At 43.9% G+C, this 27987-nt stretch overlaps 1 protein-coding gene across 2 annotated transcripts in view; it reads right to left on the bottom strand.

Annotated features, from left to right (window-relative positions):
• The window catches only part of APLP1 (amyloid beta precursor like protein 1), a 110140-nt gene extending 88024 nt beyond the window's left edge, over window positions 1-22116 (bottom strand). Inside the window, exon 1 of one of the 2 annotated variants that reach the window (XM_033914133.1) lies at window positions 21828-22116. In XM_033914133.1, the coding sequence (XP_033770024.1) occupies window positions 21828-21917 (90 nt within the window). In that variant the 5' untranslated portion in view covers window positions 21918-22116. The remainder of the gene's footprint in view (window positions 1-21827) is intronic. The other variant, XM_033914134.1, reaches the window with a different exon arrangement.
• Between the last annotated feature and the right edge of the window lie 5871 nt (window positions 22117-27987).

Genomic DNA, 27987 nt, shown 5'->3' on the forward strand with positions numbered 1-27987 from the left:
GGAAAATATGGCCCCTACACTCCCCCAGTGTTCAGTGACCCCCCTCCTACCTCCCAAATATATGCATGAAACAGTACGTATCTGTCTCTCTGACAGCTATGAATACTATGGCTAGTTTCTAGAATAGCCTCGTGGATAGTGCAATGGACTGCAGAGAAGGGGACCCAGGCCCATCTGCCACCCTAGCTAGTACACTTGTGGTGGTGGAAAGTGTGAGCCCACCAAACCCCATTGTACCATAGGTGACATCTGCAGGCATAAGGGCTATTGGAGTGGTAGACAGAGAGGTACAGTAGGTTTTGAGGGAGTTTTGGAAAGGTCGCAATATAAATTACGGGGGTTATGGTGAGATGTGTATCTCGTACCCTTAATGTGTACCTGGCACTCCTAAATGCCCCACTGCTCTGCTGGCATGTCTGTGTGGCCAGACCATTAAAAATGCTGGACCCTCCTATATGCAAATAGTTTGTTTTGGACATTTTTTTTCAATAATGGAAAAAAAATTAAGACATCTAGATGTAGAAAACGTCTAGCTGGGCCATTTAAAAAAAAAACCATCAAAACTTTTTGCGGTTTCAAAAAGTTTAATTTGGATGTTGTTCTGCCTCCACTTTCATGAATATAGATTACTTGTGTATAGATATACGTAAACAGTGAGAGTATTTCTTAAAACAAGCTCTCAAAGTGCATTTCTGTATCCTCGGTGGGCTGAGCACACTTTTCTCCTGGTTGCTGCTCTTGTATGTGGAGATAACCGACTCCATTTTAGAGCTGCATAGGTAACGTGACCATTTATTTTTTTCATCAAAACGGGACATCTATTAATATTCAGTCCCGCCCCCAATCCCACCCTAGCCCCACCCCCAATCCTGCCCTATCCCAACCCCCAATTTCTTCCATTCATTTTTCATGTACACACAATATCTTATTATTTCATAATGGTAACCATAAAATTAAAAAAACAAAGCACCCTATACGCAAAGAAAATGTTAATTATCATTTATATTTGGGGGGTTTTCAAAGATGTCACCTCAGTAACTATAGAAAAATAGACAAATATAGTACAAAATATAGACAGCAGATATAAATTCTCAAAACTGACACATTTTGATCACTAAATTGAAAATAAAATCATTTTTCCTACCTTTGGTATCTGGTAATTTCATGAGTCTCTGGTTGCGTTTCCTTCTGACTGTGCATCCTTTCTTTCTGCGCTCAGGCCCAACAATTGTCCCTTTCTATTCCCTCCCTCCTTCCTTCCTATGTCCTTAGTGCCCCCAGTGCCTCCTTCCTATGTCCTTAGTGTCCCCAGTGCCTCCTTCCTATGTCCTTAGTGCCCCTTCCTATGTCCTTAGTGCCCCCAGTGCCTCCTTCCTATGTCCTTAGTGTTCCCAGTGCCTCCTTCCTATGTCATTAGTGTCTCCAGCATCGCCTTCCTATGTCCTTAGTGCCCCTTCCTATGTCCTTAGTGCCCCCAGATCCAATGTCAGTTCTCCTTTGTACCTTTGTTCCAGGTCTCCCTCTCTCTCCCTCCTCTGTTATGATCTTGCCTCTCTCTCTCTCTGCTCTTCCTCAGGGTCTCTCCCCCTCTGTCTGCACCTCCCATAGTCCTGCTTCTGCCTCCTGTCTTTCCCCTTTGGTCCAGGCCTTTATCTCTCTAGTCTTTCTTCTACTTACAAACCCCCCTTCTCTGCCTCTTTCTCTCCTTCCTTCCTCCCTCCTTCCTATGTCCCCCTCACTGCCTTCCAGCCTTTGTCCCACCCCCTCCCAAAAAGCCTGCCCAGTTACGTACCAAGGGGGTGTGTGGTCCTCCCTGGGTGCACGGCTTGAGAGGGTGCACAGCCGTCCAGGTCCGGGTCCTCCTGCCAGGTCTGGGTCCTCCTGCCCTTCTAACAAATTCTAACAAATAATGCAATTGTAACTTTCCCCTTCCTTCCTACCCAATCATGTTTGTCCACATTGTTTTGTCAAATTGTCTAACTTAAGTGAAATTACATGTAATGCCACAATCTGCTGGTTTTTAATTGTACATCGCTTAGATATTTTTATAAGCGATATATCAAATGTAAATAAACTTGAAACTTGAAACTTGAAACTTCCTTTTCCTCGGTCCGCGCCGCTGCAATCTTACCTCCCAGCTGCTACTGCTGCTAATCGCAGACAAGAAGTCTTCTTTCCGACGTCAATTCTGACGTCGGAGAGGACGTTTCGGGCCAGCCAGGCAGTGATTGGCTGGCTCGGAACGTCCTCTCCGATGTCAGAATTGACGTCGGAAAGAAGACTTCATGTCGGCATTAGCAGCAGCAGCGGGGAGGTAAGATTGCAGCAGTGCGGACCGGGGGAAAGGAAGGAGAGAGGCGCTTTTTTTTTTCTGCGGCAGGGAGGGAAGGATGTAGGCAGGCAAACTGGCTGGCTTTAGCGTGGCAGGGAGGGAGATAGGTAGGCAGGCAGGCTGGCTTTGGGGGTGGACAAAATCTGGAAGGCAGTGGGGGGACATAAGGAGGCACTGGGGGCACTAAGGACACAGGAAGGGGGCACTATGGACACAGGACGGAGGCACTGGGTGCACCATGGACACAGGAAGGAGGCACTGGGGGCACTAAGGACATGGGAAGGAGGCACTGGGGGCACTATGGACACGGAACGGAGGCACTGGGGCACTAAGGACACAGGAAGGAGGCACTGGGGGCACCATGGACACAGGAAGGAGGCACTGGGGGCACCATGGACACAGGAAGGAGGCACTGGGGGCACTAAGGACATGGGAAGGAGGCACTGGGGGCACCATGGACACAGGAAGGAGGCACTGGGGGCACTAAGGACACAGGAAGGAGGCACTGGGGGCACCATGGACACGGGAAGGAGGCACTGGGGGCACTAAGGACACGGAAAGGAAGCACAGGGGGCACTAAGGACACGGGAATGAGGCACTGGGGGCACCATGGACACGGGAAGGAGGCACTGGGGGCACTAAGGACATGGGGAGGAAGGAGGGAGGGAATAGAAAGGGACAATTGTTGGGCCTGAGTGCAGAAAGACAGAAATGAAAGAAAGGATACACAGTCAATTAATAGATGTCCCCTTTTGATGAAAAAAATAAATGGTCACTTTACCTCTGACTTACTTTCTCTGCAGCAGAGTTGGCAGCTGCGCTGAAGTGCAGGAAGGTCCCGCGATGACTCGTCTGCCGGCTCTGCTCCGTAAAAAGTAAGTTACGACGGAGGGGGTAGTCCCGGCAGACGCAGTCATTGCGGGACTTTGCCACAACTCCCTGCGTCTGCCGGGTGCACCCCCTCCAACGTAACTTACTTCTTCCGGAGCAGAGCCAGCAGATGAGTCATCGTGGGACCTTCCAGCATGCGGCTGCTGAGTCCCCTCCAGAGCAAGTACGTCGGAGTGGGGTGGACTGGCAGCCGGCAGCTGCAGTCATTGTGGGACCTTGCTGCTTGAAGGGAAAGAAAGGAGCAGGATTGCTGAAATGGAAGAGTGGTGGAGGGAAAGAATGGGGGCAGGGTGGTATGGAAGGGTGGTGCTGATGGAACTGATGTACAGAGAAAGGGGAGAGACATAAGGGGGAAGGATAATGGAGGGAAAGAAAGGGGCAGATGCTGATTGAACAGGGGTGGATGGCGAGAGAAAGGGCAGACATTGGATGGTAGTGGGGAGCCTATGCTGGATGGAAGTGCAGATGGGAGAGATAAGGGAGCAAATGCAGGAAGGAAATAGGAGGAGAGAAAGAGGGGAGCAGACGCTGGATGGAAGTGGACAGAGAGAGGAGAAGGTACTAGATGGAAGGGTGGGAGAAAGAGGGTACATGATGGAAGGAGGGGATAAATAAAAGGAGGGCACATGTTGGGGAGAAAATGATTGAGTTAGGGCAACACTGGAGGGGTGAGGGAAAGAGGTGGCAAGCTTTAGGTAGACAGTAAAAAAGGACATTGATGAGAGGGTAGTAAAAACGTAATCTAGACAGATGCAGAAAATAAAATGAAAAGGAAAATGAGGGAAAAAAGGGAAAGATATTGCAGAGGAGAGGTGTGGGAGAGGGAAGGAGAGGAGAGAGATGCCAGACCAATGGGAGTTAAAGGAGAGATGGAAGGGGGAGGCAAATAGTTTCTGGAAGGGGCATAGAAGGAGAGAAGATGCCATATAGGGGAAGAGAGACAGCAGACAGTGGATGGAAGGAAGAGAGTTACAAGAAGATGAGGAAAGCAGAAACCACAGAAGACAAAGGTAGAAAAAAATTTTCTATTTGTTTATTGCTTTAGGAGACATGTGTCACTGTTTCTGTGGTGCACTGTATGGAGAGTCCAGCTTCTTACTGTTCAATTTAACCTTTGTCTATGCATTTCTATCTTATCCTCCCTTTTACAAAACTGTGGAGCATTTTTTAGCGCCAGCCGTGGTGGTAGCGGCTCTGATGCTCAGAATTCTATGAGCGTCAGAGCTGTTACCACCGTGGCTAAAATCCACACAACAGTTTTGTAAAAGAGGGAGGGGTTAGTTTGTGATTACATATTCCATACTATGCGAAGGTGTTTTCTGTATTCGAAAGACATGGTTTTTTGTTAGGATTGACTGCAGGATTGATCTGTTCTAGCCTGGCTTGTTTAGTTTTACAATGGGTGTATTGATGTACTGCTCACTGCAGTATAGAAACATAGAAGATGACGGCAGAAAAGGGCTACAGCCCATCAAATCTGCCCACTATGCTTACCCACCCCCTGTCTATGCCCTAATGACCCAATTTTCTTATCTTGACCCTCATAGGGATCTCACATGGGTAATCCCATTTATTCTTAAAGTCTGGCACGCTGTCTGCCTCGATCACCTGCACTGGAAGCTTGTTCCAATGATCAAACACTCTCTCTGTGAAGAAATACTTTCTGGTGTCGCCATGAAATTTTCCGCCCCTGAGTTTGAGCGGGTGCCCTCTTGTGGCCGAGGGTCCCTTGAGAAAGAAAATATCATCTTCCACTTCGACACGTCCCGTGAGGTACTTAAATGTTTCGATCATGTCTCCCCTCTCCCTACGTTCCTCGAGAGTGTAGAGCTGCAATTTGTTCAGTCTCTCTTCATACGAGAGACCCTTGAGCCCCGAGATCATCCTGGTGGCCGTCCGCTGAACCGATTCAATTCTGCGCACATCTTTACTGTAATGTGGCCTCCTGAATTGCACACAGTACTCCAGATGAGGTCTCACCATGGCCCTGTACAACGGCATTATGACTTCAGGCTTTCGGCTGACGAAACTTCTATTGATACAACCCAATATCTGCCTTGCCTTAGATGACGCCTTCTCCACTTGATTGGCAGTTTTCATGTCTGCACTGATGATTACTCCTAAAGTATATAAGATGCTGCCTTTTCCTAGGTACTCATGTGTGACGAGTGGCTTGTTACTAAAAATCATGTTTTTCGTATAGATGGGGAGTGTCAAAAAATGATGGGCCCCGGGTGTCACATATGCTAGGTACGCCACTGAGCCTGCCTGCCTATCTTCCCCAAAGCCTGCCTGTCTACCTTCCCCAAAGCCAGCCTTCCTGCCTCCCCCAAAGCCAGCCTGCCTGCCTTCCCCAAAGCCAGCCAGCCAGCCTGCCTACCTCCTTCCCTCCCTGCCGCGGAAAAAAAAAGCCTCCCTCCAGGCTCGATTTAAACTTCCCCCCTGGTCCGCCAGCGCTGCTCCTCTGCTTACCTCTGTGCTGCTAATCGCGCCCAGAAGCCTTCTTCCCGACGTCAATTCTGACGTCGGAGAGGATGTTCCGGTCCAGCCAGACAACGATTGGCTGGCCTGGAACATCCTCTCCGACGTCAGAATTGACGTCGGGAAGAAGGCTTCTGTGCGCGATTAGCTGCACGGAGGTAAGCAGAGAAGCAGCGGTGGCGGACCTGAAGGGAGGTTTAAATCGAGCCTGGAGGGAGGCTTTTCTTTTTTTTTTTTGGTGCGGCAGGGAGGGACAGGAAGCGATCACCTGTCTCGTTGTCCCCGCGCACAGCTTCGGGACACTGTCCCTGAAAATGGTAGGGACAATGGGACAGGGGATCCAAAAACAGGACAGTCCCGTTCAAAACGCGACATATGGTCACCTTATGCATATGGCTATAGGAGAGTACTATTCCCCTTCTGATTTTTAACTTTTGAATTTTACTAGCCAAAATATACTTCTCCTTCCATATTCGCTGTGATAGGGGATTAATAGACCCCGTGAATAACTTTTTCATATGTTATTCGCTGTTTTCTATTAAAAACCATCGTGAATATGGTGAAACCGCAAATTACATGGTGGGAGACCTGGCCTGTTCCTGAAGGAGAGGCAAAACATGGTGAAGAAAGTGCTGGGAATCGGCGATTTTCTCCTTAAATGCTTGGAATCAGCGATTTCTCTATGCAAGCTGATGTTATTTGGGGGGAAGGAGCCAGCAAGCTAAAAAGCACGAATAATCGAAACCGTGATTGCTTAAACCGTGAATACGGAGGGAGAAGTGTAGATTCTGTGTAAGAAGAAATCCTTGAGAAAAACTGAACTGTAAATTTATTTATTTAACATACTAACATAGGGCTCCTTTTATGCTAGCGGTTTTAGCGTATGCTTAGTGCGTGCTACAATACCGTACGCGCTAAACGCTAATGCCTCCATAGAGCTTGCGTTAGTATTTTTCATTTAGCGTGTGGTTAGCATGCGCTAATCTTTAGCGTGCGCTAAAAACGCTAGCGCACCTCAGTAAAAGGAGCCCATAGTAGATGACGGCAGATAAAGACCCGAATGGTCCATCTAGTCAGCCCAATCTGATTCAATCTAAAAATTTTGTTGGGGGGGGGGGGGTTCTTCTTCTTAGCTATTTCTGGGCAAGAAACCAAAGCTCTGCCCAGTACTGTTCTTAGGTTCCAACTACTGAAGTCTCTGTGAAAGCTCACGCCAGTCCATCTACACCAGTGGTCTCAAACTCTTTGCAGGGCCACATTTTGGGTTTCTAGGTACTTGGAGGGCCTCAGAAAAAATAGTTAATGTCTTATTAAAGTAATGACAATTTTGCATGACATAAAACTCTTTATAGTTTATAAATCTTTCCTTTTGGCTAAGTCTTAATAATAATATTGTAATTTATAGCTTAAGAGACATATGATCAAGAACCTGCTTTATTTTACTTTTGTGATTATGATAAACATACCGAGGGCCTCAAAATAGTACCTGGCGGGCCGCATGTGGTCCCCCGGGCCGCGTGTTTGAGACCACTGATCTACACCCTCCCAGCCATTGAAGCCATCCCCAGCCCAACCTCTCCCAAACGGCCATATACAGATAGACACAGACCATGCAAGTCTGCCCAGTACTGGCCTTAGTTCAATATTTAATATTATTTTTTGATTCTAGATCCACTGTGTTCATCCCACGCTTCTTTGAACTCCATCACCGTTTTCCTCTCCACCACCTCTCTGAGGAGTGCATTCCTTACATTGCTCTTGAGTCTACCACCCCTCAACTTCAAATTATATCCTCTGGTTTTACCATTTTCCTTTCTCTGGAAAAGATTTTGTTCTGCGTTAATACCTTTCAAGTATATTTCTTTTACATTTTTTAAATTAAACAAAGTTGTTTAAGGAATCATGGAGTCCAGCCTGGCAATATTATAGGCTACAGATCCACTGAATTTAAGCTATTTGACAATCCTGAGTTGAGAGTGAAAGGCCAGGACAGTTGTCCTATGGAAAATGCCCTTCTCAGTTTGCAAAGAGGTCAGTTTTGATGCTAACTCCTAAAACTGGGCACCAAATCAAAAAACTGAGCCTTTAACTCAGTTATGTGAACAGATCTCAACAAAGTCTTTGATAATTTACCCATAAAGTATGGTATGTAAAAATAAAATATGTGACTTTAACCAGCAATCTGAGCAATTCTGAGTTTCATGGACAAGCAACCTGTTAGAATCATCACATAGCTCCGGGTCAACAGGGACAAGCTGAACCAGACCAATGTATCTATGGGGGCTTCTCTATTCTAGCTTCTGTCATGGTAACAGTCATATAATGAATAAAACCAACTCAGTCCTGGCCAACCTAGAGCAATGTAATGACCTTATTCGATGTAAAAATGCATGTCTTTTAAAGTGAACTTAATGTGTGTGACTAGATTGTTCTATATGATGTTTTTTGGTAATTGAGAGTTTTCTAAGTTAAAATATAATGTTGATGCAGATAAGTTTAATAATGTTCTGTACTAGATGATGGGAGATTGGCATTTCTCTTTGACATGAGCGGGAATTCTAATCTATACTGAAGTTATTCTGTTCTCCCTTGATACTATCAATGTTGAGATAGCCATGGACATTGTAGAAGCAACTGAGACATCATGTTTTACTTGTTCTCTATAATATGTTCTTTTGGATTGTTATGAACATGGGATTTGATATCTACGTTTTACCTGTTTTAGGGTTACCTGTACTAAATGACGCTAGAGGCTTTTAGCGCGAGCCGGTGAGGTAAATGCTCTGACACTCATAGGAATTCTATCCATCAGAGCATTTACCTCGCCGGCCCACACTAAAAAACTCTAGCGCCATTTAGTAAAGCCCAGCATTATTTTGAATTTTTACTCCTACTCTATTAACATTTGAAAATAAAGCACTAAAAAAAACAGGCCAAAAATTATCTTCTGAATTGATCTTTGAGAACAAAGACTTCTCTGAAGAACAGAAGAGTCTCTGTGATGTAATTGCTGTGACCATACAAATGATATGCACTAATAAAAAAAAGAGCTTATTATCCAGTAAATTTGGTGGAATGCTATTTGTTAAATTTGTAAATATGAAAAATATCTTCCTGGCAATATTTTATCTATATAATGAAAATTAGATGATGGTCAGATTTAGAAACTTATCTAGCATTATTTTTTACCTTTGTGATCCTTTTTTTCTTGCTTGTTTATTATTATTGTTGTTTTTTGTTAATTTTATATTGTTGTAACTTGAAGAAATCAATAAAATATATTTGAAAAAAAATAATGCATGTGTCCATATCTGGCACACACACTCAGACACACACCTGCACAAAAGAGCCTGTTTACTAAGCTATCCACTCCCTTTTATGAAGTCGCGTTATTACCAGCATTGGCAATATTAGTTCCGACACTCAAAGGAATTCTATGAGCGTCGGAGCTAATACCGCTACGGCCGGCGATTAAAAAGCCTAATGCAACTGCGTAAAAAAAGGGGGGGGGGTGTTAGCTATTTAACATGAAAATGATCATGCGCTAATAGTATGGTGCTAGTTGCTGTGTTAAACCCTAATAAAAATGTAAGCATAAATTTTAATTCATACCGACTTGTGCTGATAATTGATTATTAGCACCCGATTATCAGAACAAATTGCATTGTTATTCAATTAAATTGCAGTTTTTAATGCAAATCTAGAATTAGGCTGATAAATGTGAGCACCTAGTTTATGGATTTACCCCATAACTGACAACACCCCTTCCAAACCTGCTGGAATGCCCTCCACAATTATTGCAGAGGTTTTGCACCCGACACGTCTCATGATTTCAGGTTAACTTATTAGGCTTTAGCAAAAGGGGTCAAACTAAATTGAGGTTATATACAGGTTATATACTGTATCTTTTCCCTTAAGTTTTATATGTAGAGAGTTATATTTATGGCCTGTTGTAAAACTGTTTTATATATACATCGTTATATTTATGAAAAATCTGCCCAGGAAATGTTCTGTCTCTTGGGTTTGAAGTAAAATTTCCATCTGAGCAAATGTGGTTTGGAGCAGGGCCATGAAAACATTTCCAGCGAATATTAATCATTTATATTATGTGTGAGAGATGGGAGGCAGGCGGATGAGAAAAACAAGCAGGGCAGAACAGAGGGAGGAAGAGAACCAGGCAGAACAAGAGAAGAAAGTGAAAGCATATAATAATGACAAGAGGAGAAAAGAGAATTTCAGGGAGAGAAGAGATGGTGAGAACTGAGATAATAGAGAGGCAAGAAGGAAGCTTATCGGAAGGAGATAAACAGTGACGGGGATACGAGATGAAGAACGGGGGAGGTTGTGAGGCAGAAGGTCACACCTCAATCCATAACCTCTCAGGCAACCGCTATACTTTCAGAGGGTCTAGTAGCTGCCTTCATTTATTCATTAAAAGCAAAGAAATAAAACAACCAATGGAAAATTGAGTAACAGTATTCTTATAAGTATTCCTTCTGCACTGACATACTCATAGACCCAGAAAACACAGGACATTGCTCAACTCTGACCCCAGTCACAGATCCAGAGGATCCAGTTCAACTCTGACCCAACGCTAACCCCATACATACATTCAGAGAGCACAGGACCCTGTTCAACTCTGACCCACAGGATGATTTGGACAATAGGGCAACTAATGCAGTAGGGCGCCCACTTTCCCTTACACTCCATTTAGTTTAATAATTTTGATAGATGGTTAGGGCCCATAACCCTTATTGGCAGAAGGCCCAGACCACTGAGTCCGTCCCTGCAGACCTCACTCACAGACTCAGAGAGCACAGGACTCTGCTCACCTCTGACCCTACACTGATTGCTCTCAGAAGCCCCCTTCTACTTTACTGTTCAGAATGCCATCAACCTCCACCAGCACAGCCAATACAGTTCAGTCTCACAACACTGCCTGCTATTCCAGCTCTGAGATCTGTGTTTCTGGTTCCCTCCAGCATCTCATTTTCCATGAGTGCCTCTGTCTCCCCAAGGAAATTGTTAGAGCTGCCAAAGTATCCAGGGGGCATATATACTGTATACAGTACTTTTATATTTTATTAGTTTGTTTATTTAAGATTTGATATACCGCTCTTGCATTTTACTGACCTAAACTAAAACGAAATTAGGTACTTGAGAAAAACTACCCTATTTGTCCCGAAGGCTCACAATCTAGCTAAAGTATCTGATTAAAATAAAAATATGTAATACATTTCCAAGATCAAAAATTAAAGAAATAAAAATAGAAAGAAGAGAAAAAATTTAAAATAAAATAAAGCATATTTCCCCAGCTGCTAAGTAATCCAGTCCCAAGGGGGAGATTTTAAGCCAGTCCTGGCTTTCTGACAAACTTATAATGATGCATTATGGGACATGCATCATGGATTTCAATGGGTAGAATCAAGGACTATAAATCCTATACTGCTGTGGTCTGAAAGTCTCTCTCCTGGAACTGGGTAACTTGGCAGCTCTGAAATTCATTGTGGAAATCTTGAATACCAATTGGGTTGTAGCCCTTGAAGGCTGTAGTTGCCCACCCTTGTTTTAGAGTCATCACCTGGTTCCATTCTTGCAGGATAGAGTGAGTCAGTCTAGGTATTACCCTCTGCAGACATGAACTTCAAATTCTGATTGCTCTAATAAAGGCAGGACCACAGATCCCAGAATACCTTATGTACAGACCAGTGAACATTTGAAGTGAACTGCATAGAAAATCGGGAATACACACAATGATGTGCAAGTATGTTTGAGTCTGAGCACATCAAAACTTCTTTTATAATATAATTTAATAATTAATTTATGAAATGCAGATTATTTAGTAGCCTGTATAATTTAGTAGTGATTTGTTAGAGGCACGGGTACTATAGACAAATACTCCTTTTGTAATACTAAAAAAGGGAGAGCTTTGGTCTGTGCCTTGTTGAATTTTCTACAATAAATATATTTCTGAAGGTTCATGTTTGTCTTTTTTTCCGAATCAAGACTAGATTGTAAGCTCCGGATTGTAGGGACTGTTTTTTAAAGGTGTCTGTACAGCACTGCAGAGGTGGAGTAGTGCTTTGGAAATGATACAGTAATTATATTATTATTAACAAGTGTTTAAGCTCGTTACATTAACGGGTGCTAGAGTAGATGTGTCTGTCTGTCTTTCTTTCTCTCTCTCTCCTTTTCTGCTGTCTGTCTGTCTTTCTGTCTCTCTCTCTCCTTGGCCACTTTCTACACTCAGACCCAACAATTGTCCCTTTCTATTTCCTCCCTCCTTCCTTCCTATAATAATAATAATAATAACAGTTTATATACCTTAGTACCCCCAGTACTTCCTTCCTATGCCCTTAGTGCCCCTTCCCATGTCCTTAGTGCCCCCAGTGCCTCCTTCCTATGTCCTTGGTGCCCCCAATACCTCCTTCCTATGTCCTTAGTGCCCCCAGTGCCTCCTTCCCATGTCCTTAGTGTCCCTTTCCATGTCCTTAGTGCCCCAGTGCCTCCTTCCTATGTCCTTAGTGCCCCTTCCCATGTCCTTAGTGCCTCAGTGCCTCCTTCCTATGTCCTTGGTGCCCCCGATGCCTACCGCCACTTCAAACACCCCTCCCCCTTGGTCCACTGCCGCCCGCTGAAACTAAGCGAAATGGAAAAGGGTCCAGTGCACACAAACCACTGCAGGCTCCAGCTGAACGTGTCGAACACTGCCACAGAGCTACAGATCACGGAGGCACGGATCACAAACTTGTAAGTGCGCATGCGCACTTAGGGTTTTATTATGATCGATTAAGTACAGATGAGTACATTGACACATAGGGAGGTACAGCAACATCCCAGTGTTGCATAGAGAGTCATTGGGACTTAACATTTTCAAATCAACATACCTATCTGATATTAATATAATGAATGAACAAAATAAATTATTTGACATTATGACATCTGTAGTAATTCATACAATTTTTATTGAATGGATAGATAATGATAGCTCTCTTTTCAGTTTTGTGGAATTCATTATGTTCAATATATCAATACGAAACTCACTTTGCTGATAAATTCAATACTATATCTAAACATAGGAAGATTTGGGAACCTTTTAAATTGTAATGTAATATGGCTTAACTTTTGTTTTCTTTTTTTCTCTGATGCCCAGAATGTTTGGCCTATTAAAATTGTATGTATGTCTGGATACTGTTAAGGTGTATTGTCTACATACCCTTATAATGGGACAGCAGTATTTTTCTGCTTTGCACTTGTTTTAAAATTTCAATATATATTACTTGAACTGATCCAATTAAACATTTCTTAGGAAAATCAGAACCACCAGTTCATGCATGCCATATCCTGAAAAACTGGAGCCACCTAGCATCCTTACAAGTGAGGCACAAGAAAAGAAAATCATATACCCAGGTCAGTAGCAAAGGGGCAGAGAATACCATAACTCTGAAGAAAAAATCTCTTTACCTTATGCTGCTGAGACCCTCTATACCAGTGGTTCTCAACCCTGTCCTGGTGGACCACCAGGCCAATCGGGTTTTCAGGATAGCCCTAATGAATATGCATGGGGCAGATTTGCATGCCTGTCACTTTCACTATATGCAAATCTCTCTCATGCAGGCCTCTTAAATATCTGTTATGTCTACAATATCTGTTATGGCTACAATATCTGTTATGTCCCTAAAGTGTTTTTTCATTTTTTAAATCAAGCTCCCAAGTCCTTAGTAGTGATAGATTTCTCCCGGCCAACCAAGTCTGAACATGAAGGAAGGGCCAATAAGTGGCACCATGGCTGGTGGTGGTTCTCAACACCAACTGCAGAAGGGGGGCAATAGGAAACCTGGACGTTGCTGCCATGGGAAGGGGCAGAAGCAGCAGCAGCAGGAAGGAGGTAAGTGTGCCAGGTCACCAGAAGTTACTCTGACAATGTTCAGAGCCAGTGCTGTGAGAAGGGTGTAAACAAGGGCACTTGTCCAGGGCCCCCTTGCCATCCTTATTCCTGAAGCTGAAGGAGATATAGCCTGCTGGTGACCTTTGGGGCCTCCTCCCTATTTTCTACCCTGGATATCTGCATTGACTCAATGGGATAGTTCATTTGATATGCAGGCATTGTTCTTGCACCTGTTTCCACGCTCCTAAGTCTTTCTGTGTGGCTGCTCCTATTCAAACTGTGCATATTGATTGGCTCTATGCTCCAACCTTGCTGCTGGCAAAAAAGGGGCCAGTACTACCACCAGAAAAAAGGTTCTTGTAGGTATTTCACCTAAAAGCTCTTTGGACTGAGGAAGTGCCAAGCATGCTCTGGCATACAAGTGGTCCTGTATGGTATGTCCAAAACGGAAAGAAATGATACCATATGTACCCAGAATAACCTATAGGCACCCACCATGTGTTTTATCAGTCTACAGCTTTCATAAACCTGCACCCAAAGAATGACCTCCTCACAGCCTGACTTCCAACCAGCAACAACTTTATTACCTGTCCAAATGTTTTCATATACACTGTAATTTCAATATATTCTGTATAACAAATAAATGGCCTGGTGTACAATAATGAGCTAAACCCCCCCCCCCACCTTTTTTTTACTAAGCCGCAATAGAGATTTCTATCGCAACCTGAAGCGCTAAATGCTCCAATGCTGCTCCAACACTCATAGAATTCCTATAAGTATTGGATCATTTAGCGCCATGGATCAAGATAGAAACCTCTATCGCAACTTAGGGCTCTTTTTACTAAGCTGCGGTAGCGATTTTAGCATGCGCTATAATGCCACACGCGCTAGACACTAATGCCTCCATTGAGCTGGTGTTAGTTTTTCCGCGTTCTAATTTACAGCGCGCATTAAAAATGGTACCGCCCTTAATAAAAGAGGGTCTAAATACTTAAAAGCATCTTTCATTATTACCGAACTAGAACTGTAGATAGGTAGGCTATAAACAGATTTATATAAATAAATAATAAAATTTGGCCCACAAATATACTTTTGTTAGAGCTATAAAATGATCATGCAACAAATATTCAGTACCTAGCATATGTGACACCCGGGACCCATCATTTTTTGCCCCCCCCCTCTGTACGAAAAACATGATTTTTAGTAACAAGCCACACGTCACACATGAGTACCTAGGAAAAGACGCTGCCGATGGCTCCAATGCGATCTTGCCGGCCCTGTGCGGACCAACATCGGCGACCCGGACCTGGCCGGCTGTGCACACCCCACCTGTGCACCTGTGCACCTGGAGCAGACCTCCCCCCTCCTTCCCCCCTTGGTACACCACTGAGTATGATAAATATTCTATGCAAACAGCAGATGATAAAAGTACAAATGAAAAGAACAAATGTGAATGCTAAGAATGTTATGCTCAAAATCCATTTTCATATAGAAAATTGCAGAAATTAAGTTATTTGCACTGACAGTTAAAGTGCATGTTCAAAATGTCCTCTGTTTGCCGTGATGCATTGCCAGAGACGTTTATGCCATTACTTAACAGCATCGTTAATGGTGCACTGATCCCTCTCCTACCATGATATGCTGCTGCAGTTATTAGCATCTTGCCATTAATACTAATTTGTAAATAAGTCTCTTCAGTCCGCCAAGTGACCACTGTTTTTCAGGAGAAATTTTAAGAAACTTTTTTGCTCCATAACATTTTGTCTCACAAATTTTATTGTGTGCTTATCTTGTCATGAAAACCCATGTGGACTAATTGGGCTTGATTCTATAAACAGCGTCTAACACCTAGGTGCTGTTTGATATGGTTGTCAATCAACTGCTAGGCGCTGTTTACAGAATCGCGCTTAGTGGTGTCTAAGCAGTCTTAGGCATTACTAGGCATTAAAATCCTTAGGTGCATTCCATTTAGGCCAGGGTTTCGTTGGCCTAAATGAGTGCATGTAGGCATCTAACTCAATCCGTGCCAAAACTCCGCCCTGAATCTGCACCTAACTGTGCCTACTTGCTGAATAGGTGCTGATAGGTGCTTCAGTGCAAACACCTACCTTGAAGCAGTAGGTGTTACTGGCAAATTAATTTTTAAAATTACCTGGGGTGACATCATGTGCATGGTTAAGAAAAATGTATTATAGGGTAACTTTACGTGCCTATTTCACTCGTGCACATTTGTTTTATAGTGGAGGTATTTCAACTCCACTGTGTCACAAATGTGGGATGGGGAGTCATACCTTGGGAATTGCATTTTGGTTTTGTCCCTTTATTCAGCACTTTTGGAAGCAAATAATATCTTATATGTCAGAAATAATTGGAAGATCCTTGCGATGTTCTCCGACCCATTTTATTTTGGATTTACCAGAGGCTTTTGGTCACTTACCTAAGGGGTATAAGGCGCTGTGTAGGAAGATGAGTCTATTGGCAAAAAAATGTATACTTCAATATTGGACGATCCCTGACCCGCTAAAGTTTTGGCATTGGCGGAACCAGTTACATCAGTTGGCCATCTGGGAAGCTAGAGATGCTGGAAGGACTAGGAAGCGAAAAATGCTGTTTATGCAAATCTGGGATCCATATTTGCAAGTCTTACATCCTAAAGGTCAAAGTGCGGTTTTAAGATGGGTATCCTAATTGGGCTTTTATTTAATAGGATTGAGATAAAAATGGTGTGTTTTGATGAGGTGGGATTTTGGTAGGGGATGTAGAGGGTATTGAAAGTTTTTTTTTTGGGGGGGGAGGTTGAAGGCATTATTTATATGTGTTTATTATATTATTGTATTTGATGCATCATACTGTATTTGATATTGTTTGCATTTGATGTTGTTTGAATCAATAAAAATTGTTTGAACCTAAAATTGATTTTAATGCCACTTTCTATTATCAATGCCGATTAAGCCTATTAAAAAAAATGTTAGCCGCCTAGATCAGCTAGACATGCCAGTCTAGGTGCCTAATTGTAGGCATCTTTTATAAAATCAGAGCTATTATAAATGCTGATGTCATAATGACATCATAATTTGCAAATATTTATCACACTACAGATTTGTTGCATGATCATCTTATAGCTCTATCAGAGACCTATTTTAGAGGCAAGTTTTATTATTGTACACCTACCCACACCTACCCATATACAGATCTGTTTATTTATTTTAAAATTTTTATATTCCACTATTCACTATAAACAACAACAACATAAAATACCACATAAAACAACATGAGAGCTTTATCCAGACTTCACAACGCTATAGCAATGATAAGTAGTGGTAGTAGTAGTAGTGTTCTTCCTGGCTAAATGAAATAGGCTCTCATGAGTATACTTTCTGAAATAAAATAGTCTTAAGATTTTTTCTAAATCTATTTATCTACAAATATGAAGAACACAAGTTGACTAAACGCACGTTATCTCTAGAAAGCATGCTTATTATTCAACATCCACAAGGAATTCCAACAAGGGAAATAACCCCATATGTCAGATGGCTGTATAGTGCAGGGAGTGCGGCCTACTAGTTAGACAACTGGACTGGAGACTTACCCCCTCTTCTATTAAACTGCGCTAGCAGTTTTTAGCACAGAGTGCCGTGCTCAATGGCCTGTGCTGCTCCCGACGCTCATAGGAACTCTATGTGCGCTGGGAGCAGCGCGAGCCATTCAGCGCGGCTCACCATGCTAAAATCTTCTAGCGCAGTTTAATAGAAGAGGGGGTTAGTAGCCCTGAATTCAGATCTCACTTCTTCCACTGACATGCCTGTTGACCTAAAGGTTTGGAAGTAAAAAGTTGCCTTAGTGCATACTTATGTTTGTGGTTTTTTCCTGCATGCTAAGGCCATTTTTAACCACAGCTGGAAAATGGCCAATTTTCTATTTTTCTTATTAATGGCCATGTGCTAATGTTTCCATTAGCATGTGGCAATTAAAAAGAATTACCATGGGACCATGCACCAGTTAGCTCGTGGTAATGTGGATGCACTGATTAGCGCAGGAATGCCTACTTTCCACCCCCACACATATCCCCTCCAACAAAAAATTAAAAAAATATTTTTTGCACACGCCAATTTTAAACCTATCACAGGACATCTGAGCGCATCCTACAGTAAACTATTTTTTTTATTTTTTTTTTAGTTTAAGTATTTTAATGAAAAAATTGAGTGGTTACATAACTAAGAGCCTACTTTACAAAGTAGTGAGTTTTGAGCTGTATTGCAAGTGCCACTACAGGACTCACTACCGCAGCTTTGTAAAAGAGACCCTAAATCATGAACAGAGATATAAACAAACTTTCAAATACCATAGGAAAGACCAAGAAAAAGGAAGTGATTAACCAAGTATTATTCCAATGCTTCCAAAGTATATCAGTTTTTAGTTAAATAGATTTCTAATGGAGCCCAAATTTGCCTAGTTTTCGGTGGAAATTTGTTTTTTTTTAGATAGTTTTAGCTCAAATTTACTGTATGTGTTTGACAAACTGTGTACCACCAGAAGATGTCATTGAAATTACTAAGTTCTTCCAGAATCCTAAAATTGATTTGGAGAGCACTGATTACAGAATATCTAATAAAGATTTATATGAGTCACAGAGATTTAGACAGGGATGTTGATTTCAAGAGAAGGAAAGTGATTTATAAGTATTTTTTTTAATACAGGACCTTACTTTGTCCCAAAACAATTTGAGTTTCAGATCAAGGTACTCTTTCCCATATTTTATTTGACTGTCCGATAAGCCATTAGTTAAAAGGATGCCTATGTCTTATTGTCTCACTCATAAACTCTTATGGACAGGGACTTGAAGCTTCATATGTTTATATTTATTAGAAACTTTATATACCGCATAACAGCTTAAGAACCAAGCGGTTTACAATTTATAGTTCACATTCATTAAGAAAAGAACTCCATTTAAAAATAGGAAAGGAAAGAATAAGAGCAAAAGGGTGCCACATAAACATCTCACCAGAAGCCCCTTATAGGTTATGGTGAGTCCCCAAAAACCCACTATACCCACCTGTCTACAATCCCAATTGCCCATATGGCTGCAGCTGGTACCTATATGGGTTTTGGTGGGCTAACATTTTCCACCATGAATGTAGTGGTTAGAGTGGCTTATAGGCCTCGGTCCTCCTCTCTGTGGTTCACTAGCCCACCCCCCAGAATACTTAAACCACTTCTATGCAGCCCTACTAGGCTTTCCTATGCTAGGTGCTGATGTTCCGGAGGCAGGTATGTACGTTTTTATTCTGAACTTTGTGGGGGTGCAATAGGGTCAGTGAACACGGGGGGAGTGTGTGTGGGTCTATACTTTGTCTCTGGAGTGGTTATCTGATCACTTTTGATACCTTTTGGGCACTTATACCCGTCTTAACATCGTCTAACTCACAACGTATAAGTTTCGCCTAGGCAGTCTCGTGAAACATTTGATTATCCCTGCAGGATGACTAAGTCTAGGTTGACTCATATCCGCCCACTCCTCCAAAAATGCCCCTTTCAGTTCTTGGTGCACAGTGGGCTTCAGAGGCCTAAAATGTCCATGGATACATCCAAAATGTCGTTTTGATTATCATCACTTTTATTTCATCCAAATGCAGACTTGGGCAGGTTTTTAGACGTATTTAAGTTTCAATTATGAGCTCCATATTCTACAAAACCAGCACTTTTTTGCAATAGGGGGTAATTTTATAATGGAGGGTAAGAAAGCACCTATTTAAGCCTATTTTAGAAAGGCACACAGGTGTGTACACATCTTCAGAAAATACTAGTGTCGCTAGATTGAAGCCACAGGTGTTTTTAGAGCAGCTTGCAGGCACAATCCTGCAATTGTATGCATTTTATTTTAAAAATGTGTATACTTTGATATTCCAAGCATGATCCACCCACAATCCATCCCAGAACCCTCCCCCCTCAAAAACATGGGTCACAGCGAAGTATGTGCGACCTTATCACCATGTGTACATGTATGAATTTATCGCTTGGCATAATTTTATAAAAGCAGTTTTACATACAGGAAATGTTTATAACATTTCTGCCACATGTGCATGTGTTCCTGGAGGACGGAGTCCAGGCAGAGTGGAGATGGGATCAGCATGTATGTACCTGTTCTAGAAAGTACATGCATAAGCACCAATTCTTACCTGCATATACACACAAAGTAATTCCCAGCTCAGAGCAGATGAAGCTTTGTGCAACAACTTTCAGGGAAGCAATATTATAAAGACAAAGGCGCATATTCTTGCTTTATAAATCACACACAACATATGCATCTATGTGACGTCACAGCCTCCATGCCCTTCTATACAATAACCCTCTTCATACACAACCCATTGGAAATATTATGGGCGATCTTATGTACTCATAGGGAATACTGAGTGTTCGATATAATACACTGCTCACATGCTTCCCCAGCTGTATGCCAGTGATTCCCAAACTTTTTAATATGGCAGAACCCCTAAAATAGTTTTTTCATACAAGATACCCTTAACTTAATCTAATTTCTTGAAAATAGTTGAGGAACCCTAAGGTTACCAGGGCCCTAGTATGGGAATCATTGCTGTATGCACACTTCTACATATCATGCACTCTTTTTACATTGGGGGGGGGGGTATAGTATATACCAGTGTGTATGTATACATAGACACAAACACATATACCTAAAATATTAGGGTACAAAGGCTAGTTAGAGCAGTGCTTTTCAGCCCTCCTGGGGGAAGGCATACCTAGCCAGTCCAGTTTTCAGAATTACCTCAGGGATTATGCAAAAGATAGATCTGATGCATATACTGGAGACCCAAATACATCTCATCCTATGGCTCCAGAGAGAGTTGGGAAGCATCAAATTAGAGAGTGGTCTGGATTAATAAATTATCCTAGGTGGTATTCACAGTAAGACCAGAATGCAGAGTTGTCCTTTCAGACCGACTATACATGTTAAAAGCAGTTTGGCTAGATTTCATACATGACACACATGTACAGATTTAGGATTTTAAAATGGAGAGGAGGGTGAGCAGATGGTCTGGTGGTGTATCGTATTCCCCCTACTCTTTGTCGTCCACTCTCACTCATGTTTTATTCCAGTGGTCCCCAGCCCTGTCCTGAAGGACCACCAGGCCAATTGGGTTTTCTGGATAGCCCTATTGAATCTGCATGGGGCAGATCTGCATGCCTGTCACTTCCATTATATGCAAATCTCTCTCATGCATATTCATTAGGGCTAGCCTGAAAACCCAATTGGCCTGGTGGGTCCTCCAGGACAGAGTTGGGAACCACTGGTCTATTCTATTCTTTCACTCCCCCCCCCCCCCCCATACTTCCTGCTATTTCTTCCAGGTTTCTCTCTATTTCTCCTTTCCATTTCTCTCTTGTTCTCTATATGCTTTTTCATTCATACCTTCCCTGACTCCCCCTGCGGGATACTCTTCATGTCACTGCCCCAAGATTCCCCAGAGTCTATTCCCTCCCTCCCTCCCTCCCCCCCCCCCCCCACCCGGTTTCCTCAGCATCTCCATTCTCTCAGTTTCTTGGACTGTGCAGTGGCAGGTTAGCAGGGCGGGACATGGTGAGCTACTGCTTTCTGTCACCTCAGCTGCTCTTTCCTCAGGGTGCACGCTTCTTTTGTAATCAGGACACATAAGAAAGGGAGGAGCAGCCGCAGAGCTTGGGAGTGCCTGCTTACTGCATCCCCTCAGTGCTGGCCTGTTGTCACTGTCGCTAAGGTGACTATCAGGGAGGAGGAGGAAGGTGCTGCTTTTTCATCAAGTGATGTGTCAAACAGTTAGCAGAGATCTCGCATGGTTTCGGGAGCCAGTCTGCAGGAGATGTGTCGGGATCGTGCACACAAATCCTGCCTTTGTCTAAAGGTCTGTCTCAGCCTCTGAGGGATTTCTTCTGATACACTGTGTGGAGGGAGGTATAGGGGGGTGAAGGATGCACATAATGAAATGCAATCAGCAAAAGCGTCTGAAAGTACCCTATCTACCTTCATCCCTCTTCCACCTTTTCCATCTTGATCTCCTGTATTTTTGCATCCATCTTGCTCGATCTGTCCATTCATATTCCCCTTCCTCCATCTTTCTACCTCGCTCCATTTCCCTCTGGCAGTCTGCCACTGTTAAACCCACATGGAAGGGGCTGCAGGGTCTGTCGTGTTCCACCCCCCTCCTCCTCCTCCTCCTCCTCTTCCCCAGCTTGTCTCACCTGCGTGTAGCCCGTCTGTTCATTCCAGGAGATGCTGCAGAAGAGCAGGAGCGAGAAGAGGATGGCTGGGAGATGCCCGGATCCTGCCATGCCGCTGGCACGGAGGGATGCTTTCTGCTCGGTAGTCTTGTTGCTAGTCCTGCGGCTGGGTCTATAATGACCAGCGCATCCCCAGCTACTGCTGCAGCTTCCGCCCCTCCTCCTCCTCCCTCTCGCCTCACAATAGCATCAAGGAGGCGGCTTGTACTGGGGAGGGACTTTGGCTGAAGGGCTGCAGATCTCCACCTTCAGGCAGCACAGCAGTACCGCACGGCTCCCAGAATCCCAGTGAACTTTGGTGGCGTGCCAGAGAAATGTAGAACTCAAAGGGAAACGATTTACAAGACAGGGATCATAATAGTGAGACACAACGACTGACATCAGGAGGACAAGACTAGGCGGGTCTGGGTAAAACCAGGATTTGCAGGATCTCCAGGATCCTCATAGACTTGGATTGAGATCCTGGTAAAATTGCAGGATTTGCCAGGATCCTGGTCCACCTTAACAGCAGACCTCCTCTTTTTTTGATTGCCACAGCTGCTGCTATGCATTTACTGGAGTCCCCTACAACGCCGTCTTCTCCTTCTCTGCCGGTCCCGCCCCTTATGACATGTTCTTCTCTTCCTGTGTGGGCGGACCAACAGAGAAGGAGAAGACGTCAGCGCGGGGACTCCCTGCAGAATGACAGCCAGAGGGGCAGTAAAATAGGCTACCTGCAAAGTGACAATCAGAGGGGCAGTAAAAAAAATAGGCTATAACTTATTACACAGAGGAAAAAAAAGAACAGCAATACTTTGGATTTAGAATTTCAGTAACCTGGTCAATCTTATTGAAATTAATTATCCAGATTTATTCAATTTTTTTATAATGTTCACCCAGGGGAACTCCGAATGGTTTACATCAGGGGTGCCCAAATGGTCGATCATGATCGACCAGTAGATCGCAAAGGCAACACGAGTCGATCGCGTTGCCTTTGCGATCTTTTTCTCCCTGCTGATTCCCCAAGCCAGGCCTGGACTCACAAGACTTCACCTCTGACATCAATTCTGACACCGAAGAGGAAGTTCTGAGCCAGCCAATCGTTGCCTGGCTGGCCTGGAACGTCCTTCCCGACGTTAGAATTGACGTCGGAGGTGAAATCTTTTGGGCCCGGCGTTTGTACACGCCAGGCCTAACTCGGGGAAGCAGCATGGAGAAATCGCATTGGTGGTTTGGGGTGGGGGTAGGAAAAGAATTGGGGAAGTGGAGAAATCGGCATGATGGCTTGGAGGGCAGGGGGAGAGAGAAAGAAAGGCAGAAAGTTAGAGGAATGGTCTAATGCCTGGCAACTAAAATTCAATGCAAAGAAATGCAGAGTAATGCATTTGGGGATTAATAATAGGAAGGAACCGTATATGCTGGGAGGAGAGAAGCTGATATGCACGGACGGGGAGAGGGACCTTGGGGTGATAGTGTCCGAAGATCTAAAGGCGAAAAAACAGTGTGACAAGGCAGTGGCTGCTGCCAGAAGGATGCTGGGCTGTATAAAGAGAGGCGTAGTCAGTAGAAGGAAGGTGTTGATGCCCCTGTACAGGTCATTGGTAAGGCCCCACTTGGAGTATTGTGTTCAGTTTTGGAGACCGTATCTGGCGAAAGACGTAAGAAGACTTGAGGTAGTTCAGAGGAGGGCGACGAAAATGATAGGAGGCTTGCGCCAGAAGACGTATGAGGAGAGACTGGAAGCCCTGAATATGTATACCCTAGCGGAAAGGAGAGACAGGGGAGATATGATTCAGACGTTCAAATACTTGAAGAGTATTAACGTAGAACAAAATCTTTTCCAGAGAAAGGAAAATGGTAAAACTAGAGGACATAATTTGAGGTTGAGGGGTGGTAGATTCAGGGGCAATGTTAGGAAATTCTACTTTACGGAGAGGGTAGTGAATGCCTGGAATGCGCTCCCGAGAGAAGTGGTGGAGAGTAAAACTGTGACTGAGTTCAAAGAAGCGTGGGATGAACACAGAAGATTTAAAATCAGAAAATAATATTAAATATTGAACTAGGCCAGTACTGGGCAGACTTGCACGGTCTGTGTCTGTGTATGGCCGTTTGGTGGAGGATGGGCTGGGGAGGGCTTCAATGGCTGGGAGGACTTAGATGGGCTGGAGTAAGTCTTAACAGAGAGTTCGGCAGTTGGAACCCAAGCACAGTACCGGGTAAAGCTTTGGATTCTTGTCCAGAAATAGCTAAGAAGAAAAAAATAAAAAAATAAAAAAATTTAAATTGAATCAGGTTGGGCAGATTGGATGGACCATTCGGGTCTTTATCTGCCGTCATCTACTATGTTACTATGTTAGAAAGAAATATTGGCTTTACAGAAGAAGGAAGTGCAACCAGAGACTCATGAAATCACCTCACAAAAAGGTAGAAAAAATGATTTTATTTTCAATTTAGTGATCAAACTGTGCCCGTTTTAAGAATTTATATCTGCTGTCTATATTTTGCACTATGGCCCCCTTTTACTAAACCGCGATAGTGTTTTTTAGCACAGGGAGGCTGTGAGGGGCATTCAGTGCAGCTTCCTGTGCTAAAAAACGCTATCACGGTTTAGCAAAAGGAGAGGGGGTATATTTGTCTATTTTAGTATAGTTGTTACTGAGGTGACATTGCATATTTTAAAGTCACCTGCCTTGACCTCTGAAAAAAAAAAAAAAAAACGAATTCAAATAAGAACATAAGCAGTGCCTCCGCCGGGTCAGACCATGGGTCCATCCTGCCCGGCAGTCCGCTCCCGCGACGGCCCAAACAGGTCACGACCTGTCTGAATTACCAGAAGGGGCTCCCTTCCCACCTTGGTTTCTCATTGAAGTCCTATCTTCCCATCGTAGTCCTAACCCTCCGGTCTTGCACATGCACGACCTGTTGGGTTTCTATACTTATTACCTGGTTAGCTTTCTATACCTGTGTTACATCCCAGCACCTCTCTCAGTATCCCACGATCCCTTTATCCCTCAGGAATCCGTCCAATCCCTGTTTGAATCCCTGTACCGTACTCTGCCTGATCACTTCCTCCGGTAGCGCATTCCAAGTGTCCACGACCCTTTGGGTGAAAAAAAACTTCCTTGCATTTGTTTTGAACCTATCTCCCTTCAGTTTCTCCGAATGCCCCCTCGTACCTGTTGTCCCCTTCAGCCTGAAGAATCTGTCCCTATCCACCCTCTCTATGCCCCTCATGATCTTGAAGGTCTCTATCATATCTCCCCTGAGCCTCCTTTTTTCCAGAGAGAAGAGCCCCAGCCTATCCAACCTCTCAGCGTATGGGCAGTGTTCCAGCTCTTTTACCAGTTTCGTTGCTCTCCTTTGGACTCTCTCAAGTACCGCCATGTCCTTCTTGAGGTGTGGCGACCATTACTGAACGCAGTATTCCAGATGTGGACGCACCATTAACATTTTCTCTGTGTACAGTGTGTTTTGTGTTTTTTTAAAATTTTATTGTTGGTAGATCATTTTGACTTGGTCATTTTAAAAGTAGCTTGCAAACCAAAAAATGTGGCCACCCCTGGTTTACATGAATTTATTCAGGTACTCAAGCATTTTTTTTCTGCATGTCCTGGTGGGGCTCACAATCAATCTAGGGCAATGGGAGGGGAGGGGGAGTTAAGAGACTAGCCCAGGTTCACAAGGAGCAGCCTGGGTTTGTACCCACAACCTCAGTTGTGCTGAGGCTGTAGATTTAACCACAGTGCCACACGCTCCCCTAGGCAAGTTAATGTTACTGTCTTTTAAACAGTGCAGCAGGATGTGGCTCCTCCTCCTCCCATTAATATTCCTAAACCTGCAGCAGGAGAAGATCAACACCTTCTGGATGGACTAATGTGTAAGACTATTGAAAAGGTGGAATCTGTCTTCTACCAGAAAATTCTTGTGTTCAAAATTAACATGACTCCAAGGTGCACTATAGATTATTGTCCTCTCCTCATGTTTCTTGGACATGCGTTTTTCAACTTTAACCCAGAATGTAAATTAAGTTCAGACATCCTGTAAAAGAAGTGCAAAATGCTTCTGCCTGCAGTTACACCAGCTGCAACACGGTTTTGCTTTTTGTGTGGCTTTGAGGGATACCTGACTGTAAGGTTATGAGACATCCCCCAGAAATGTCCTCTTTTTGAGGACGTCTGGAGATCCAAATGGCTTTTGAAAACCCGGCAAACAGTTGGGGGCAGGGTTAGGGTGGATTGGTGGCGGGACTGGGACATGATGGGGCAGGGATGGGTGGAACTGGGCGGGTCTAGGGAGGTCCGGATTTCCAAATGGGTAATCTGGTAACACTTCCTGAGTACACCCCAGCCCTCTCATTCTGGCTCTAGCAGTGCCACCTGGCCTCCTTTAAATAGCATCAAAAATTGGTTGACAGAACTCCCTGGGAGTATGAGGAGACTGGCCTCCTAAACATAGAGGGCTAGAGCAAGGTGCACAATATTCCGTACCAGGATATTGCAATTCTGACCCCAGGAAGGGCTGCATCTATCTGGATTTAGCACCCTTAACCACTTATAAGGCAGGAAACATCCAGTCATAAGAACATAAGCAGTGCCACTGCTGGGTCAGACCAGGGGTCCATCATGCCCAGCAATACGCTCACACGGCGGCCCATCAGGTCCAGGACCTGTATAATAACCCTCTATCTATACCCTTCTATCCCCTTTTCCTTCAGGAAATTGTCCAATTCCTTCTTGAACTCCAATACCGTACCCTGTCCTATCACGCCATCGCGAAGCGCATTCCAGGTGTCCACCACCCGTTGGGTGAAGAAGAACTTCCTAGCATTGGTTCTGAATCTGTCCCCTTTTAATTTTTCTGAATGCCCTGTCGTTCTTGTAGTTTTAAAATGCTTGAAGAATCTGTCCCTCTCCACTTTTTCTATGCCCTTCATGATTTTGTAAGTCTCTATCATATCCCCTCTAAGTCTCCGCTTCTCCAGGGAAAAGAGCCCCAGTTTTTCCAATCTTCCAGCGTATGAAATGTGTCGCTCTCTTCTGAACCCTCTCGAGTATTGCCATATCCTTCTTTAGGTACGGCAACCAATATTGGACGCAGTACTCCAGATGCGGGCACACCATCGCCCGATACAACGGGAGGATAACTTCTTTTGTTCTGGTTGTAATACCCTTCTTGATTATACCTAGCATTCTATTCGTTTTCAATGCTTACAATGTAGGCTAGCAAAATGCTGGCCTATATGGTAAGTAGACGCGGCCGCTATACCTAATCGCGGCAAGGATCTCCCTGCCGTGATTAGTATAGCAGCCGCGGCTATGGCCGCAAGTCTCCCCTTCCGCCAGCGATCGCAGCAGGAGGGTGCCCAACCACTCCTGCCAACAGAACCCCCCCTGACAATTGCAGCAGGAGGGTGCCCAACCCCTCCTACTGACCCCCCAATGGTCCTCCCATGGGAGATTTCACTCTAGGAGGAGACCGGCATGGAGATTTTTCTTCAGACGTGTCACAAACCTCAGTAGAGGAAATGGAGAAGTCAGCATCTGAATCAAACTGAAGATGCGGACTTCTCCATGCAGTTGTGAAGATGAATTGTGATGATATCTGTGTTTGCACCGATACCCATCAGATGATGAAGTCGAAGCTGAAGTTGGGGACCATGGACATTTAGAAGCGTGGTCAGGAGGATGCTTCTTTTTGGACGAAGTCAGTGTGAAAGACTTGGTATGTTTAGAAGCATGATGAGAAGAGTGATGTTTCTTACATGGGATCAGTGTCAGAGACCTGTGACATTGGGAAGTATCTGCAAGAGAATGGTGTCTCCTCTTGGAAGAACATTTGCTGGAATGAGAAGGTGATGCCTTGATGAACTTGAATGACAAGAAGATGCTGTGCAGGATTGATGGATGTTTCCTGCCTTATAGGTGGTTGAGGGTGCTGAAACCAGATAGATGCAGCCCTTCCAGGGGTCAGAATTGCAGGATCCTGGTACATCCTGAAACATCCTGACATATCCTGTGCTTTTGATAGGGAAAGAGAGCATGAAATGGATGTTTCCTGCCTTATAGGAGGTTAAAGGTGCTGAATCCAGATAGATGCTGCCCTTCCTAGGGTAAGAATTGCAGGATTATGACACATGCTGGAT

This window comes from Geotrypetes seraphini, chromosome 11, assembly GCF_902459505.1.
Source record: "Geotrypetes seraphini chromosome 11, aGeoSer1.1, whole genome shotgun sequence".
Lineage (NCBI taxonomy): Eukaryota > Metazoa > Chordata > Amphibia > Gymnophiona > Dermophiidae > Geotrypetes > Geotrypetes seraphini.